This window comes from Scyliorhinus torazame, chromosome X, assembly GCF_047496885.1.
Source record: "Scyliorhinus torazame isolate Kashiwa2021f chromosome X, sScyTor2.1, whole genome shotgun sequence".
NCBI classification, from domain to species: Eukaryota; Metazoa; Chordata; class Chondrichthyes; order Carcharhiniformes; family Scyliorhinidae; genus Scyliorhinus; species Scyliorhinus torazame.
This window is the reverse complement of record NC_092738.1, coordinates 40,965,860-40,982,176: the sequence shown is the minus strand read 5'-3', so window position 1 is coordinate 40,982,176 and position 16,317 is coordinate 40,965,860. Positions and strand designations below refer to the sequence as shown.

The window sequence follows — 16,317 nt, the reverse complement described above, 5'->3', positions numbered from 1 at the left end:
GCAATGAGAATCATAGAACATACAGTGCAGAAGGAGGCCATTCGGCACATCGAGTCCGCACCGACCCACTTTCGTGCTCACTTCCACCCTATCCCCATAACCCAATAACCCCTCCTAACCTTTTTGGACACTAAGGGACAATTTAACATGGTCAATCCACCTAACCTGTACATCTTTGGACACTAAGGGACAATTTAACATGGCCAATCCACCTAACCTGCACATCTTTGGACTGTGGGATGAAACCGGAGCATCCGGAGGAAACGCAGACACGGAGAACATGCAGACGCCGCACAGTCACCCAAGATGGGAATCAAACCTGGGACCCTGGTGCTGTGAAGCAACTGTGCTAACCACGGTGCTACTGAATGTGGGCTATACAATCAGAGACCAATGTTCCCTCCAAGCTGCAATGGCTGTGCAGCTTTAAGGTTCTGCACTGACCACTCACACAAATTGGCCCCTTTAAATTACCACATGTGGGATAGTGTTGTTGCTGGAGACTATCGCAACTGCAATTCTCATCCAACGTCGATGCATGCTCAGAAATCACTGAATTCCTATCAGGAGCAAGATCTGTAAATGATTTATTTGAACCCTTCCTTGCACATTGCTGCTGAAGCCAAATCTAACGGCCGCCTGCAATCAGCTAACTTGACGCAGAGGATTAAAACCGAGGCTCAGTATATCTGTCACATACTGGATGGTGCATTCCATCTCCAAGTCACTGGGGGAACCACAAAGTGCAACTTTTTGTTCAAAAGAACAGGCGTGGAGTTGCAGCTTAATTGGAATTGTTATGACAAAAAACTGCTGAACCACATGGGGCATCGTATCATTTTCTTTCATTCGTCAGGGGCATATTGTTTTTGAGTAGTGCTTAGTGAGATGAATTCCACCAGTTGGTGCAAAAATAAAGCGATACCGATCCTTCCAGGTCTGCCTTGCCATTTTGCCCCACTCTGCCCCAATCAACATCCTGGGGGTTACCATTGATCAGAAACTGAACTGGACCCAGACATATAAATACTGTGGCTACCAGAGCAGGTCAGAGGCTGGGAATCCTGCAGTGAGTAACTCACCTCCTGACCCCCCCCCCCCCCCCCCCCCCAAAGCCTGTCCACCATCTACAAGGCACAAGTCAGGAGTGTGATGGAATACTCTCCACTTGCCTGGATGAGCGCAGCTCCAACAACACTCAAGAAGCTCGACACTATCCAGGACAAAGCAGCCCTGCTTGATTGGCACCCCATCCACAAACATTCACTCCCTCCACCATCGACGCACAGTGGCAGCCGTGTGTACCGTCTACAAGATGCACTGCAGTAACTCACCAAGGTTCCTCAGACAGCACCTTCCAAACCCACGACCTCTACCATCTAGAAGGACAAGAGCAGCAGATACCTGGGAACCCCACCACCTGGAGGTTCCCCTCCAAGTCACTCACCATCCTGACTTGGAAATATATCACCGTTCCTTCACTGTCGCTGGGGCAACATCCTGGAACTCCCTCCCTAACAGCACAGTGGGTGTACCTACACCACATAGACTGCAGCGGCTCAAGGCCACCAACTTGTGAAGGGCAACTAGGGATGGGCAATAAATGCTGGCCTAACCAGCGACACCCACATCCCGTAAATGATTTTTTTTTTTTAAACTTTCCAGGATTAAACACTTTTAATCAGTGCAAAGAAACACCCTTACAGCACCCCTGAATTCATAGGCATGTAAAGTGGTGGAATAGAGCTGCCAATGTGCCCTGTTTGACCTTCCACCCTCAAGCAATTAACATGACAATTTGACCTTTAAGCAGCAACGCAAGTAGCGATCAAATCACTTGCAGATGTGCAAAAATATTCCGATTTTGATATGATTTAGAAAGCAACAGCATGGGACATTATTGAAATGTAGTCTTTCAACACTTTGTGGAAATAGCACTACTTTGCATCGGAACAGAAGGAAGTCCTTCAGCCCCTCGGGCCTGCTCTGCCACTTTCTTTGATTATGGCCAATCTGTGCCTGGTCTCCATATGGGGGCTTGGCGGGTCAGTAGAGTTGATGTTCAACCATGATCATTTTGAATGGTGGAGCAGCTTCAAGGAGGCTTACTGTTCCAATTCAGGTCCTTTACCCAGAACCCTCAGTACTCTTACCCAACAAAAATGTAGCAATCTTGGTGTTGAAAGCTCCAATTGTTTCCCAGAATCCAGTCTTTTGGAGGCGAAAACTCCAGATTTCTCCTCCCTTTGAAGGAAAAATCACTTCCCAACATCACTCCTAAAATGGCCTAATGCCAATATTACAGTTGTGCCCCCGATTCTGTATCAATTCCGTTCAATCTATTTATCATTTGGAACACCTTATCATTTGGAACAACTGAATGGTATCACCCCCTGATGGAAATGCATGCCACATTTGTGAAATCTGTCCTTGTAATTTCACCCCCTAAACTTGGGTGTCAAGAACGTTTTTAAAAATAAGGTAACTGTCCTGAGCTGAGATATGCAGAACACAATGGCCCCAAGTTCCATCCCTTGCTCATTCGACTGGCTTTAGTTGTGGTAGCAGTTGGACCTCTACAATTGGCCTCAGTGCCTCTCTGCTACAGTGAAAGGTTAGTCTGTGTTCCCGATACAGGTCGTTATTTGGTGGCCCTTGTTGGAATGTCAACAGCTGCTGAATAACTAACACACACTGACTATGCTTCATGGCCAGGGTGAAGAGTGCATCCAGAAGGCAGCCATCATGCATGGCCACATAACCAAGCAAAGGTCATGACCTGGGAAAGATCAAGGATAAGTTATGCAAGGAATTTCAAAATCTGGGAAAAGAATATTGACCCTACTGAATGCTCAAAGTCCAATTATGGAATGTCTACTGATTGCCAGTATTTATCCTTTTCTCAATCCATGAATACAGGCTACAGTCCCAGTTTTATCTACCCGGCACTTAGACTCACTACGACTGCCCATCTGTAAGCAGAATTGACAATTGATAAGTTTACACGTGTGTCTCGACCATTGAGGGAAGCTTACGCCTCATCAGGAGAAAGAAGCAAGATTGAATCAACTTCAATTGAAGATGAAGCAACATTAGGAACAGGAAGTAAAATCAACTCCTTGCTCCATCCACAACCCCCTCACTCCCCCCAGCATGTCTGAAAGGGTGGGGGGGGGGGGGGGGGGGGGGAAAGAGAGCATGTCAATGGGCTGCTTGATTCTCATTCCCAACGTATCTTCTATCAGTTTGTGATTTCATCTCCACGGAGCTCTTTGCTAAAATGTGGCCCATTTACCGCTGAGCATTTTCTATGATCATACTCCTGTATATGCATGTTTTAATAAAATATCATCTTTTAAAGAGGTGTTGAGATGGAGTACAATGCTGGTGTATCATATATCAAATTAAAATGGAAAAACGTCTAAAAAGGCCACCAAAGGGAGTTTGTTCTTTTGTTGCATAGCAAGACGTCAGCAGAACCAGGCAACTTGGTACCTAATCAAAAGTATTTCACTCAAACACGATGAAAGATTTGAAAGACACAGCATTTATATCATCAATCACAAATTGTATTTAGCACCTTTCACATAATAAAACAGATAGAGCAAATAGTCAAAAACTTGGTCAAAAGGGTAAGGGAAGAGAGGCGGAGAGATTGAGCCAGTTCTTAGTGTCAAGAGCTAGCTGAAGACAGAACAACTAACAGTGGAATAAATGAAATCAGCAATTTTCAAGAGGCCAGAATTCAAAGAGCTCAGAGATCGCAAAGGGTTGTGGAGTGGTGGAGGGTACAGGAATAAAGAGGGGGGCAAGACTATGGGAAGGGATTTGAAAATGAGGAAAGAGAGTTTTGCAACATAGGCGTTGCTTAATCTTTCATCGCCTCAAGATGTCCCAAAGAGCTCTACAGTCAAGTACTTCAGTAAGTGTGGTCACTGTTGCACATAGCAAACACAGCAGCCAATTCACACAAGGCGAATTCCCACGATGGAGATAAGAATCAGGTCATATGACTTTTGTGATATTGGCTGAAATGAATATTGGTCAGGCACAGGTGAGAACTCCCTTCAAAATTGTACCATGAGATAGAATAAAATCCTTACACTGCATAAGGAGGCCATTAGGCCCATAGAGCCTGGGCCGACCCTCCGAAACAGCACCTAACAAGGCCTAATCCCGCACTACCCATCTCACCTAAAGGACAAGGGACAATTTATAATGGCCAATCCACCTAACCTGCACATCTTTGGACACTAAGGGACAATTTAGCATGGCCAATCCACCTAACCTGCACATCTTTGGACACGAATGGACAATTTATCATGGCCAATCCAACTAACCAGCACATCTTTGGATACTGAGGAGCAATTTAGCGTGCAGCGGTGTGCAGGTCTCACTCGTGCCTGTCACTCCTCACCCCCTCTGTGGAACTCGCGTAATCTGGCACATCATAATTGAAGGTTATTTTGTTTTTCTGCCTCTGTAGATAGTTCTGATGATCGAGAGCTAACTGTAACTGATGATTGAGAGTGGACCTGCTCGCCTGCACTCTTCAATGAAGCAGGGTTGATCCCCTGGCTTGGTGGCAGATTGTGGTCGAGTATAATTCTGCTGCTGATGGCCCACAGTGCCTCATGGGTGCCCAGTCTGGAGTTGCTGGATCTGTTTGAAGTCGATCCCATTTAGCACGGTGGTAGTGCCACACAACACGATGGAGGGTATCCTCAATGTGGAGACGGGACTTTGTCTCCACAAGGACTGTGCAGTGGTCACTTCTACCGATACTGTCATGGACAGACACATCTGCAGCAGGCAGGTTGGTGAGGGTGAGATCAAGTATGTTTTTCCCTCTTGTTGGTTCCCTCACCACCTGCTGCAGTCCCAGTCTAGCAGCGATGTCCTTTAGGACCCGGCCAGCTCGGTCTATGGTGGTATTACCGAGTCAGTCTCTGTGATGGACATTGGTGAAATTGTCGGTCTTTTCCAGTAATGAGTTAGGATGGGGGTGAATTTATCCTGGTGCCAGAGAGAAAACAAAATCGTCGGGAGTGTTTCATGATTACCAATACAACGTTGTGAAAAATTTCCGCACAAGGGATAAAAATACATAACACAGTTAGGAACTTTTTGTTCTCGGAACTTTCGGAATGAACATTGCTCACTCACTCATTACCTTAAAACCGGTCTGGATGCAATGACCATTTTGCAAAGACAGTAGTTTAAAATTAAATTCACAACTTGCATTCATCAATTTACATTGTGGAGTTAAATGGAGTCAGTGAAATTGGGATTAAAAGTTTAGCAGAGGGCTTGATGTCCAATAATTTCCCAAATTGAGATCTCCGATTATAACTTCATTAGTTAATAGAATGCCAATGCTTGCCCGCAGTGAAACAGATATGCAGTTGTAAAACCCCAATCAGCCTGGAGCTGGCTTCACTTCAGGACACAAGTAACCACCCCAAAAAAAAACTAATTACAGAAAACCAAAGCAACACACAACATTAATTGCCATCTTTATTGATGGTTCCAAAGCAAATTACTGTACAATTACAGTAAAGTAAAATTTCACAGTAAACATTAAATTTCTTATAAAACAAACATTACAGGACAATAATACGTATAAAATCATTGAATTTCCATGCTATTGAACTACAATCGGAGTGCTCCCAAAAATACAATAGCATTTGAAAATCTATACTGTATATTACTAAGTTATTGCAATCAGCAACTTGGACTAGAGTGCAGTGTCCAGAATCACCCAAGTCGTTGGCAGTCACAATGGCATACGGTTGGGGTATACAGAAACACACAACTCGCACTCAATGACACCTGGATGCTTAGGAACAGCTAACATCTCATTTTACAAAAGTAATGACATGAAGGGCTTTAACACAGTATAGCTCAGTTTTTTAAAAAAAGTTGGTCCAGTATTCTTATACGAAATTAAGGATGAGGGAAGCGTGTGTCCTCAACACATGCTTTACACCACTCGAGTGAAGACAATCATTCCAGTTCGACCAGCCACCTTGTCCCCCTAAGTACTCTCCTACAATAGAGTCCGTTATATGCAAGTTCCAATCAGCGCCCCCCCATATTTAAAATAAAAGGCATACAAGGCAGTGGACCATATGCCATAGTAAACAATTTGGACATAAAAGTGTTCTGACTTCACAGCAAGGTACAATAAACCTGCATTATTGCTTTTGACAGGCAACCTGCAAGTGTGTTAGTGTTAACACTTCAGTAGTGTTAAAACTGCACAATGAACTCATTGCAAGTGCAGAGGACCAGTACGGAAAGAAATGTGAAGGGGGGGGGGGGGCATTTTGGACAGAAGCAGTTTAATCATTCAAACAGGCAAGTATTTTCTTCCCACTTTCACAAATGAAGGATTGCCTTTCTGCTCTCTGTGGACACAAGCCTCCAACATCACAGTGGCTTAGAGAAACATGTGGAGGAGAGAAGGTGGCTGAGAAGATGGTCAACTGTTGACTTGGTTTTCACCACTGTGATACAACTTTCAGGCAACCAATGCAAATCATTGTTGGGGATGCTTTGGGAGCTTAATTAAAGATACTCCAAAACATCACACGATTTGGGCACCAATTAGCAAGTCAATATAAATAACAGAATTTAAGTGAAAATTTAAAAAATAAAAATGTTGAAATACCATTAATAAACCTTGCAAAGCTTTACCTAACAGACTGGATTGGTGGCATTTTAGTGGGAACAAAATCAACAAGAGTAGGGAAATAAGAAACCGCTTTCTTGTTTAGCACAGGGCTAAACCGCTGGCTTTGAAAGCAGACCAAGGCAGGCCAGCAGCACGGTTCAATTCCCGTACCAGCCTCCCCGAACAGGCGCCGGAATGTGGCGACTAGGGGCTTTCCACAGTAACTTCATTTGAAGCCTACTTGTGACAATAAGTGATTTTCATTTCATTGTCGTTCGGAGCCACAAATTACTCTGGTATCTTCAACTTAAATAGGCTTAGTGCTCAGTACTGGCAACAAAAAATAAATCGAGATCGTAATGGTCATAAGCCTGCAAACGGGTTAACATTAAATCATAAGCAAACTACATGCAGTATTTCAACAGAACATTCCCACAGAATATTACCATGATAAGTAAAATGGTTAATGGCATTCTGCAATACTGGCCAATTGCTACTGAATACTGATAAAACACAAACTATTGGTTAAAATGCCTTAGGGATAACAATTCAAGGTTATGGGCCACGAGATCTAATATACTGAGGGGACAAAATGGAGAACCCTGCATGTCAATCTCTTGAAGAATCATTCACACTGCCACAGAATCTATACTAGGCAGATGAAAACAAACTACTTGATTTGACAAAACAGTGGGGACTAATGCACAGATTTTCTTTTGGAAAATGTTTCTGTAAACTGCTACGTCTCAAACTTTAACTAGCTCTCAGTCCCAGCAAACGATCCTGGAGTGGTCACTATATTGATGTTAAAACACTATTATTCAAAATACTTTTTTTTTTTTTTTTTTAAAAGAAACCGTAACATGCTGAGATGATCGAGCTGTGCTACAGTTAAAATGTGCGCGCACTAGGTATTGAAAAGATGAATAGGTCTTGTGCAGATGTGTGTGAGATGAACAGGGAAGGTTTCTATTTTCAGCTTGGAATTTTGTTAGTTTATCAGGAATGTTTTTTCTTAAATGATTGTCATGCTGCTACAGTCAGACTGACATCTACATACATATTGCTAAATTGGGAAGCCTTTTGTTTTAGTAAAATAGGGCTGTTTCTACTGTTAGAATCTTGGCAGAAGTAGTGTGTTGGGGTCGGCATCCCTCTGTAGGTTATTAGCACTGTCTGAGTAGACCATACCCTGCTGCCAGTTTCATCAAAAAAACAAATGCGGAAGACAACTTTCTATCTCAGCTGCCAGCAGGAGACTATTCCTGGGCTACTGTCGGCGCAGGGTCCGAGATTTCACTCCACGGAGAGTGAAAAGGTGCCGTCATGCTGGCTGATGTCTTCGAGGGGCTGGGGCAAAATGGCGGCACTGTGGCGAAGGATGGAAGCACAGGGGTCATGGCAGGGTCAGCAGGAGGAAGGTTCGGGAAGGCCAGGTGCGAGACTGGACTGGTGGTCGACATGAGTGAACCTGGAAAGGAAGAGTTAAACATCAGAATTAATGTCAAAGGCTACAAAATTTGTAGAGAGCAACGGAAGATAGCTTTCTCCACAACTAGCATACATCTTAATACTTCTGCGATTTTAGCATAAAAACAAACCATTTCATTTATTCCAAGGGATTAACCCTTCTGTCACAGGCTTCACATCGGATAAAAGAGAGGAAAATAAGGCCATTTGGTCCAACTAGTACACGATGGTGCTTGTGCACTCAATACAGAATTGTATTAAGCATTTTTAGGTTTCTTTTTAATTAGTGCAAATAAAAAATGTGATACTATTGGCTGCATGCTGCAAAGAATCCCAAGGGCAAGTACGCAAAAAATGAATGAAGTTATGATGCCACTTTCCAAAATGGTGCTTCGAAAATGTGTTCCTTCTTCCTCAACCGTGATTTCCCCCCCTACAGTTGTGGACAGGGCCCTCAACAGTGTGCGGTCCATCTCTCGCGCCACTACCCTCGCCCCCTCCCCTCCCTCCCAGAACAAGGTTACAGTCCCCCTCGTTCTCACATTTCATCCCACCAGCCTCCTGCAAAGCATAATCCTCCGCCATTTTCACCAGCTCCAGCGTGATGCCACCACCAAACACATCTTCCCTTCACTCCCTCAGTCAGCATTCCGCAGAGACCGTTCCCTCCGAGACAATCTAGTCCACTCCTCCACCATCTCTCCCATCACCCATGGCACCTTCCCATGCAATCGCAGAAGGTGTAACATCTGCCCCTTTACCTCTTCCATGCTGAACATCCCAGGCCCAAAACACTCATTCCAGGTTAAGCAGCGTTTCACTTGCATCTCTTCCAATCTGGCCAATTGCATTCGCTGCTCCCAATGTGGTCTCCTCTATATCAGAGAGACCAAACGCAGACTGGGTGATCACTTTGCTGAGCATCTTCGGTCTGTGCGCATTCAGGACCCTGACCTTCCTATTGCTTGCGATTTTAACACTAAGACCCTGCTCCCATTCCCACATGTCTGTTCTTGGCCTGCTGCAATGTTCCAGTGAAGCTCAACGCAAACTGGAGAAACAACATCTCATCTTCCGGGTAGGCACGCTACAGCCTTCCGGACTGAACATCGAATTCAACAACTTCAGATGATCAGCTCTACCCCACCTCGACCCATTTGTTTTCATTTCATTTTAACTGTCTTTTACCATTTCTTTCTTCATATATATTTAACCCCCCCCCCCCCCCCCCCACAATCTTATCCCCCTTTCCTTAATCTTTCTCCTCTTTGCTTCCCACTTCCCCTCCTCCCACATCTACAGTTCACCCTCTGATGTTAGTTTCTCTGCTGTTTGGCCTTTCACATCTTTTGTTCTCTCTGGGGACTGCCAATAACACTCTGTTTCCTTGGTTTCTGTGGCCATTAGCACCCGGTTTCCCAGGGTTTCTGTGGCTATGACTCATCTTTCATTTTCCCTCCACAGTGTATAAATATTTCCCACTTTCTCTGTTAGCTTTGACAAAGAGTCCTCGGACTCGAAACGTTCGCTCTTTTCTCTCCCTACAGATGCTGCCAGACTTGCTGAGATTTTCGCTTTCGTTTCAGATTCCAGCATCCGCAGTAATTTGCTTTTATTTTAATAAATGGAGTTCCGACTATATGCAATGCTATAACACCTTCAAAGAACAAAGAACTTTCATTCCCTCACCCTACAGTATAAATATTTCCTCTGGACTCGAAACGTTAGCTCTTTCCTCTCCTTACAGATGCTACCACACCCGAAATTTTCCAGCATTTTCTCTTTTAGTTAAAGAACAGTAAAGCACAGGAACAGGCCCTTCAAGCCTGTGCCGATCACGTGTCCTATCTAGACCAACAGCCTGTATCCTTCAACACAAAAAAATATTCCCAAGCAACTCACACACCTGATCAAAAACTGGACACATCAAGGAAGGAAATGTTAGGAGCAAGACTAAAGCAGGATTGGAACAGGTGATCATTACTGGAGATGATCTGGCTGCGATTGCATAGACAAGACTGGGAGCAAATGAAGGCAATTTTACAGAGTTGAGCATTGGAGCAGAGATCTTTAGAGAAAAGGTGATGAACCTTGACCTCGTTGTAGGCCTCATATAATACAATGGACAATACATTGTGAACGAAGACAACAAGAACATGACACACTGGTGCAGTAGCAGGGACATAAATCCGATTTGGAGAGATTCAAACGGAGTTACAGGGAAGACGGAGACAGATTTTCCAGGATTGAGGGAAAGGGAAACTGGAAATGGAACAGTTCCATCCAAGTTCGCTGATGATGCAAAGTTAGGTGAGAATGCAAGCTGCAAGGACATCGAGGCGGCAAAGAGATATTGACAAGTGAGTGGACAACAAGATGGCAGATGTAGGAGATTATTCACTTTAGTCGTAAGAATAGAAAGCAGAATTTTTAAAAAAACATATGAAACTTGTAAATGTTGATGTTCAAAGGGGCTTGGCTATCCTTACACAAGAACAAAGTTAGCATGTAGGTACAAGACGCAATTAGGAAGGCAAATGCCACGTAGGCCTTTATTCCAAGGGGATTGGAGTACTGGAATAAAGAAGTCTTGTTATAATTGGACAGGGTTTTGGTGAGGCCACATCTGGAATACTAGGCGCGGTTTTGGTCTCCGTATTTAAGGATATACTGGCATTGGGGATGGGACAGTGAAGATTCACTGGATTGGTCACTGGGATGAGGGGGTTGTCCTATGATGAGAGGCTGAGTAAATTGGGTCGAACTGGAGTTTAGAACAATGGGATTGTTTCCCCTGGCTGGGGAATCTGGAACAAAGGAGCACAATCGCAGGGCAGCACAGTGGCTAGCATTGCTGCCTCAAGGCACCAGGGACCCGGGTTCAATTCCAGCCTCAGTTGACTGACTGTGTGCTGTTTGCACGTTCTCCCCATGTCTGCGTGGGTTTCCTCCGGGTGCTCCGGTTTCCACCCACAGTCCAAAGATGTGCAGGTTGGATGGGTTCCTCCGGGTGCTCCGGTTTCCTCCCACAGTCCAAGGATGTGCAGGTTGGATGGGGTTGCGAGGATAGGGATGGGGATTGAGCCGAGGTAGAGTGCTCTTTCGGAGGGTCAGTGCTGACTCGATGGGCCCAATGACCTCCTTCTGCACTGTAGAGATTCTATGATAAGGGGACAATCATTTTGGACTCAGCAGAGAAGAAATATCTTCACTCAAAGGGTTGTGAATCTTTGGAATTCTCTATCCCAGAGTTGTGGAAGCTCCATTATTGAATAGAGAGAGACAGATTTCTGGGAATTCTGGGTAATGGGGAATGGACGGGAAAGTGGGGTTGAAGCCCAAGATCAGTCATGATCGTATTGAATGGTGGAGCAGGCTCGACAGGTACTGGGACTTTAGTCAAGTTTAAAGGGAATTTCAGAATCGCAGCACATTTTAATTTCAGAAACAGTTTAAAATGAAGAAAGGGACAAGTCGACGAATGCTTTTGCTTTTTATTTTAATTAAAAAAAGTAAAATTCTTGTGATGAACAAATTTCTTATTTCAGCCCGAACCATAAGGTCTGACATTTATCCAGCAAGAACAGGTTTCGGCACCCTGTTCCAACTTCCAGTGTACACAACTACAGTTGCCCAAGATATACTCAGCTTGTCCACCTTATGCCTTGTTCAGAAGAGAACGCCTATAGAATATGGAGGTTCTCGTGAACATAAGTAAAGGTTTGGGCAGACACCCTAAACCACAACAGCCTTAATAAAACCGCAGAGAGGGTAACTTCTCACACAGACAAAACACTTGGACCCATCATACCACAACCCAAATTGAAGGTCAACAAGGAACTGTGATAGCAGGATCAGTGCCTCGAGAAAGGAGACAGCACATCATAAATCCAAACTGACAAGCACTATTCACGCACATTTCCAGCCAGTAGCATACGATCTTTCACAGCTGATTTAGAAGACATGCTCACAGTCCATCAGCATCGAGAAAAAAAGGCAAATAAAGTAACGCCTGCTGAGAGCATAAAATATTCATTTTTAATCAGCTAGGAGTACTTTGCCTTGACATTTGCAACATCCTATGATGAATGTAATGGACACAACTAGCTCAATAAAACAGAAAATCTACCGTGGAATAAATGAATTATGGATAGCAAGCATCAATGCACAAGAGACTGAGTGTCTTCTCAGGAACGTGCTTATGAATTTTTAAAAAAAAATGTATTCATTCATGAGATGTGGGCATCGCTGGTTAGCCCAGCATTTATTGTCCATCCCCAATTGCCCCTTGAGAAGGTGGGGGTGAGCTGCCTTCTTGAGCCGCTGCAGTCCGTGTGGTGCAGGTATACCCACCGTGCTCTTAGGGAGGGAGTTCCAGGATTTTGACCCAGCGACAGTGAAGGAACAGCGGCTATAATTCCAAGTCAGGGCGGTGAGTGACTACAGCAGTCTTAGAACACCATGATTAAACACATCCACATTCTACTTTGTACTTACTGGTTTTACAATGAATGTGCTTTGGACTGCCTGATGGCGACCAACAACTGATCTTCTACTGGGGAATGAACGCCGACTCCACTTCCAGAGAGAGCTGGCACAGTTGGGTCAGTATCAGCCCAGGTTCCACATAGTTATTTGGAGAGATTTGGTTCTCAGGTCAGGGGCTGTTTCCTGGGCCAGTTGAAGATGAGAAGTATCATGCATTTGGCACCCAGGCCAGAGATTGAATTCCTTGGGTGCAGCACTGTTAGATGCAGTCCAAAGATGTGCAGGTTAGGTGGATTGGCCATGATAAATTGCCCTTAGTGTCCAAAATTGCCCTTAGTGTCGGGTGGGGTTACTGGGTTATGGGGATAGGGTGGAGGTGTTGACCTTGGTAGGGTGCTCTTTCCAAGAGCCGGTGCAGACTCGATGGGCCGAATGGCCTCCTTCTGCACTGTAAACTCTATGATTTATAAAGCTCTGTCGGCACTACACTCAAACACAACCTTAGTCCATCTCCCGATACTGTACCAGCGTAACCTTTCCCACAGCAGTCCCCTTTGTGGTCCCACCAGTTTCATGCCAAATCAGCTTTGGTTTTGCGTTGCGGGACCTTGCTTATTAGTCACTGCATTCAGGCTAATCAAACTCCATTTTACATCAGAGACTTCCATATCATCAACTCGGACTTGGTGAGCCGACTTCGAGGAACAAAATGCAAATAAACTGGTAGCTCAGATCTAGTATTAGCAGTCCTCACCCAGCTCCTAGGTAAGCCTTTGTGGTAGAACTAGTATTGCTGTATCGACTACGTTAAGCAACCACATTCTGCTCATTCTTTCAGGCTTTGGGTAGTTACCACATCAACTCAGGACACAGGCATCCACCACAATGGGACTACATTCTGCCAGTGCTAAAGGTCTTGGACTTGAATGGTTGCTGAATTGATTAGAAGGGAGTAGAAAAACTGATCTACATTGGAAATCAGTCACACAGAGAACTGCACAGAAACAGCCCAACTCATGTGCATTAAGTGTTTATGCCGATAGACACCTCCATCCACCTGACTTCATACGAGCTAGGAGGAGCAGGCCACTCGGCCCCTCAAGCCTGCTCCGTCATTCAAGAAGGTCATGGTTGATTGGATTGGATTTTAACCTCAAGCCCACATTCCCGCTTTCCCCCCCAATAACCTTTTACCCCCCCCTTGTTAATCAAGAATCTCTCACGCTCGGCCTTGCATTCAATGACCGTTTCAACAGCCTTTTGAGGAAGAATGTTCCAGAGGCTCTCAGCCCTCTTGAGAAAACATTCTCCTCATGTCCATCTTAAATGGGCGACCCCTTATTTTTAAACAGTGACCCCGAGTTCTAGATTCTCCCACAAGAGGAAACATCCTCTCCACACCCACCCTGTCGACACTCCTCAGGGTCTTACACATGTCAACCAAGCAGATAAAAGTCCAGCCTGTCCAACCTTTCCTCATCAGACAACCCAGCCATTGCAGATATTCGTCGAGTAAATCTCTGGACCCTACCAAGCATGTCCTTTCTCCTTCATGTGTTTATCTACTTTCGCCAATGCATCGGTGTTATTCACTTCAGCTGCTGCTTGTAGTATACAGTTCCACATTCTCACCACTCTCGGCAAGGAATATTTTCCAGAATTCCCAATTAGATTGACCTTCTATTTAGGGTCTCTCATTTTGGTGCCCCCCCCCCCACATTTTGAAGTGGACGTCAAACGGCTTTACAATTTTAACGAGCTAGGTCACCTCTCCGCCTACCTTCCACTTAAAAATACATTTTTGAGTATCAACAATTTATTTTCAGGTGATAATATGCAACTTTAGAACTCTCTCTGCCTGCCCTGATGCAACATTTACCACCGTCAGTGACCCAATGACCAAGAAGCATTCTAAATGACTAAATGCAGTTTCAACAAGTGGTCAATCCAATTAAAAAGGAAGGAGCAAATGGCTGGAGTTGAAATGACTAGTAAGGCAATTAGGCGCAATAAAATGGCGGACTCGTACACGCTCATTCCATGCTTGCATACACAGGAAGCAAACAAATGTACAACACTACATGCTTCCATAAAAAGAAATACAGCTCTGGAAAACCAGGATTTTATTTTTTCTTACTAGTCTGATTCTTAAGCATCACAATTACCAGGCAGCGCTCCCAAAACCACAGTGGCCGGTTCAAAATTTGATATAGGTTTACCCCACAAAAAGGAAGAATTGATCTGCTCGGACTGGGCTGGACTTATAGAATCATAGAAATCTTACAGTGCAGAAGGTGGCCATTCGCCCATCGAGTTTGCACCGACCCTCTGAAAGAGCACTCAATCTTGCACCACTCCCCCGCAATCCCACCTAACCGTTGGACATTAAGGGACAATTTATCATGACCAATCCACCTAACCTGCACATCTTTGGACTGTGGGAGGAACCCCACGCAGACGCAGGGAGAAGGGCGGCATGGTGGCACAGTGGCTAGCACTTCTGCCTCACAGCTCCAAGGTCCCGGGTTCAATTCCTGCCTTGGGTGACTGTGTGGAGTTTGCACGTTCTCCCCGTGTGTGCGTGGGTTTCCTCCGGTGCTCCGGTTTCCTCCCACAGTCCAAACATGTACAGGTTAGGTAGATTGGCCATGACAAATTGCTCCTTCGGGTGGAATTGCCGGAATACATTGAGAAATTGGGAATTGGTAGGGATGCCTTTCGAAGGGTCGGTGCAGTCCCGATGGGCCAAATGGCCGCCTTCTGCACATTAGAGATTCTATGATTGTGAAAATTCCACACAGAGTGACCCGAGGCCGGAATCAAATCCAGATCCCTGGCGCTGCAAGGCAGCAGTGCTAACCACTGTGCCGCCCCAAATTGTCAGCGATTCCCAAATAAAATATTCCACACCCCCTCCCATGCCCCATCAGCACAAACCTCATGGGACTACAGAAGTACATATTTACCTGTGGATGTGGCCATGGGATTCCCTCCTAATCCTGGTAGAGACCCCACAGCATGATTCGGAAAAGCCACATTTATGTTCGGAAAATTCGGTAGGTTGGTAAACGCAGGCGGTGCAGTTATCAGACCTAAAAGAAAGAAAAAAAACAATGCATGGAACTACCATGCAGACAGCCGGCAGACAGAAATGCTCAAAAATGCTGCATTTGCACAACCACCCGGATTCAATAGTGACAAAACCGACTGCCATTCGCTCCACTTAACTACGCTGGCAGTTGGTTGGAGTGTCAACCTCGGTTGGCAAAACCTCCCACACATATCCTAACAGAAGGGAGAGGATAAAAACCCATGGCAGCACCACCATAACATGGCAGTTGCCATTCAAACAAGTTACGGAAAACCTGTTCACTAACGAGTTACTTCCTCGGGTGTAAAAAAAAAAGCAAGAGAATTTTTAAAACATTTTTTTATTTTTTTTAAACTACACAAATTTCTCTAGGCACGTTTGCATGGTCATTGGGAGTGAATGAAGACTCATACTGAATGGCGGTTCAGCAAGTCAATGGCGGTTCAGCAAGTTTTCATTGTAAAACTCAGCATGAAGTGGGTCAGAGTCCCTTGTCCAACCTGTTCTCATGCCCTGGGCAGCTCGAAGTTGGAGCTCGACCTTGCAATAGTGGTCATATCGCGAGACATCCACCACTGCCTATGAAACAACA

At 44.9% G+C, this 16,317-nt stretch overlaps 2 protein-coding genes across 5 annotated transcripts in view; one reads left to right on the top strand and one right to left on the bottom strand.

Moving 5' to 3' along the window:
• The window catches only part of LOC140405356 (rho guanine nucleotide exchange factor 25-like), a 298,640-nt gene extending 295,202 nt beyond the window's left edge, over nucleotides 1-3,438 (top strand). For all 4 annotated transcript variants that reach the window (XM_072493666.1, XM_072493667.1, XM_072493665.1 and 1 more), the window contains one exon: nucleotides 2,920-3,438. In XM_072493666.1, coding sequence (XP_072349767.1) covers nucleotides 2,920-2,953 — 34 coding nt within the window. In that variant the 3' untranslated portion in view covers nucleotides 2,954-3,438. The remainder of the gene's footprint in view (nucleotides 1-2,919) is intronic.
• Nucleotides 3,439-5,499: 2,061 nt separating this feature from the next.
• The window catches only part of LOC140405355 (Golgi reassembly-stacking protein 2-like), a 50,448-nt gene continuing 39,630 nt past the window's right edge, over nucleotides 5,500-16,317 (bottom strand). The window contains exons 9-10 of the mRNA XM_072493663.1: nucleotides 15,601-15,726; nucleotides 5,500-8,147 (exon numbers count right to left, since the gene is read on the bottom strand). Of these exons, the coding sequence (XP_072349764.1) occupies nucleotides 7,936-8,147; nucleotides 15,601-15,726 (338 nt within the window). The 3' untranslated portion in view covers nucleotides 5,500-7,935. The remainder of the gene's footprint in view (nucleotides 8,148-15,600; nucleotides 15,727-16,317) is intronic.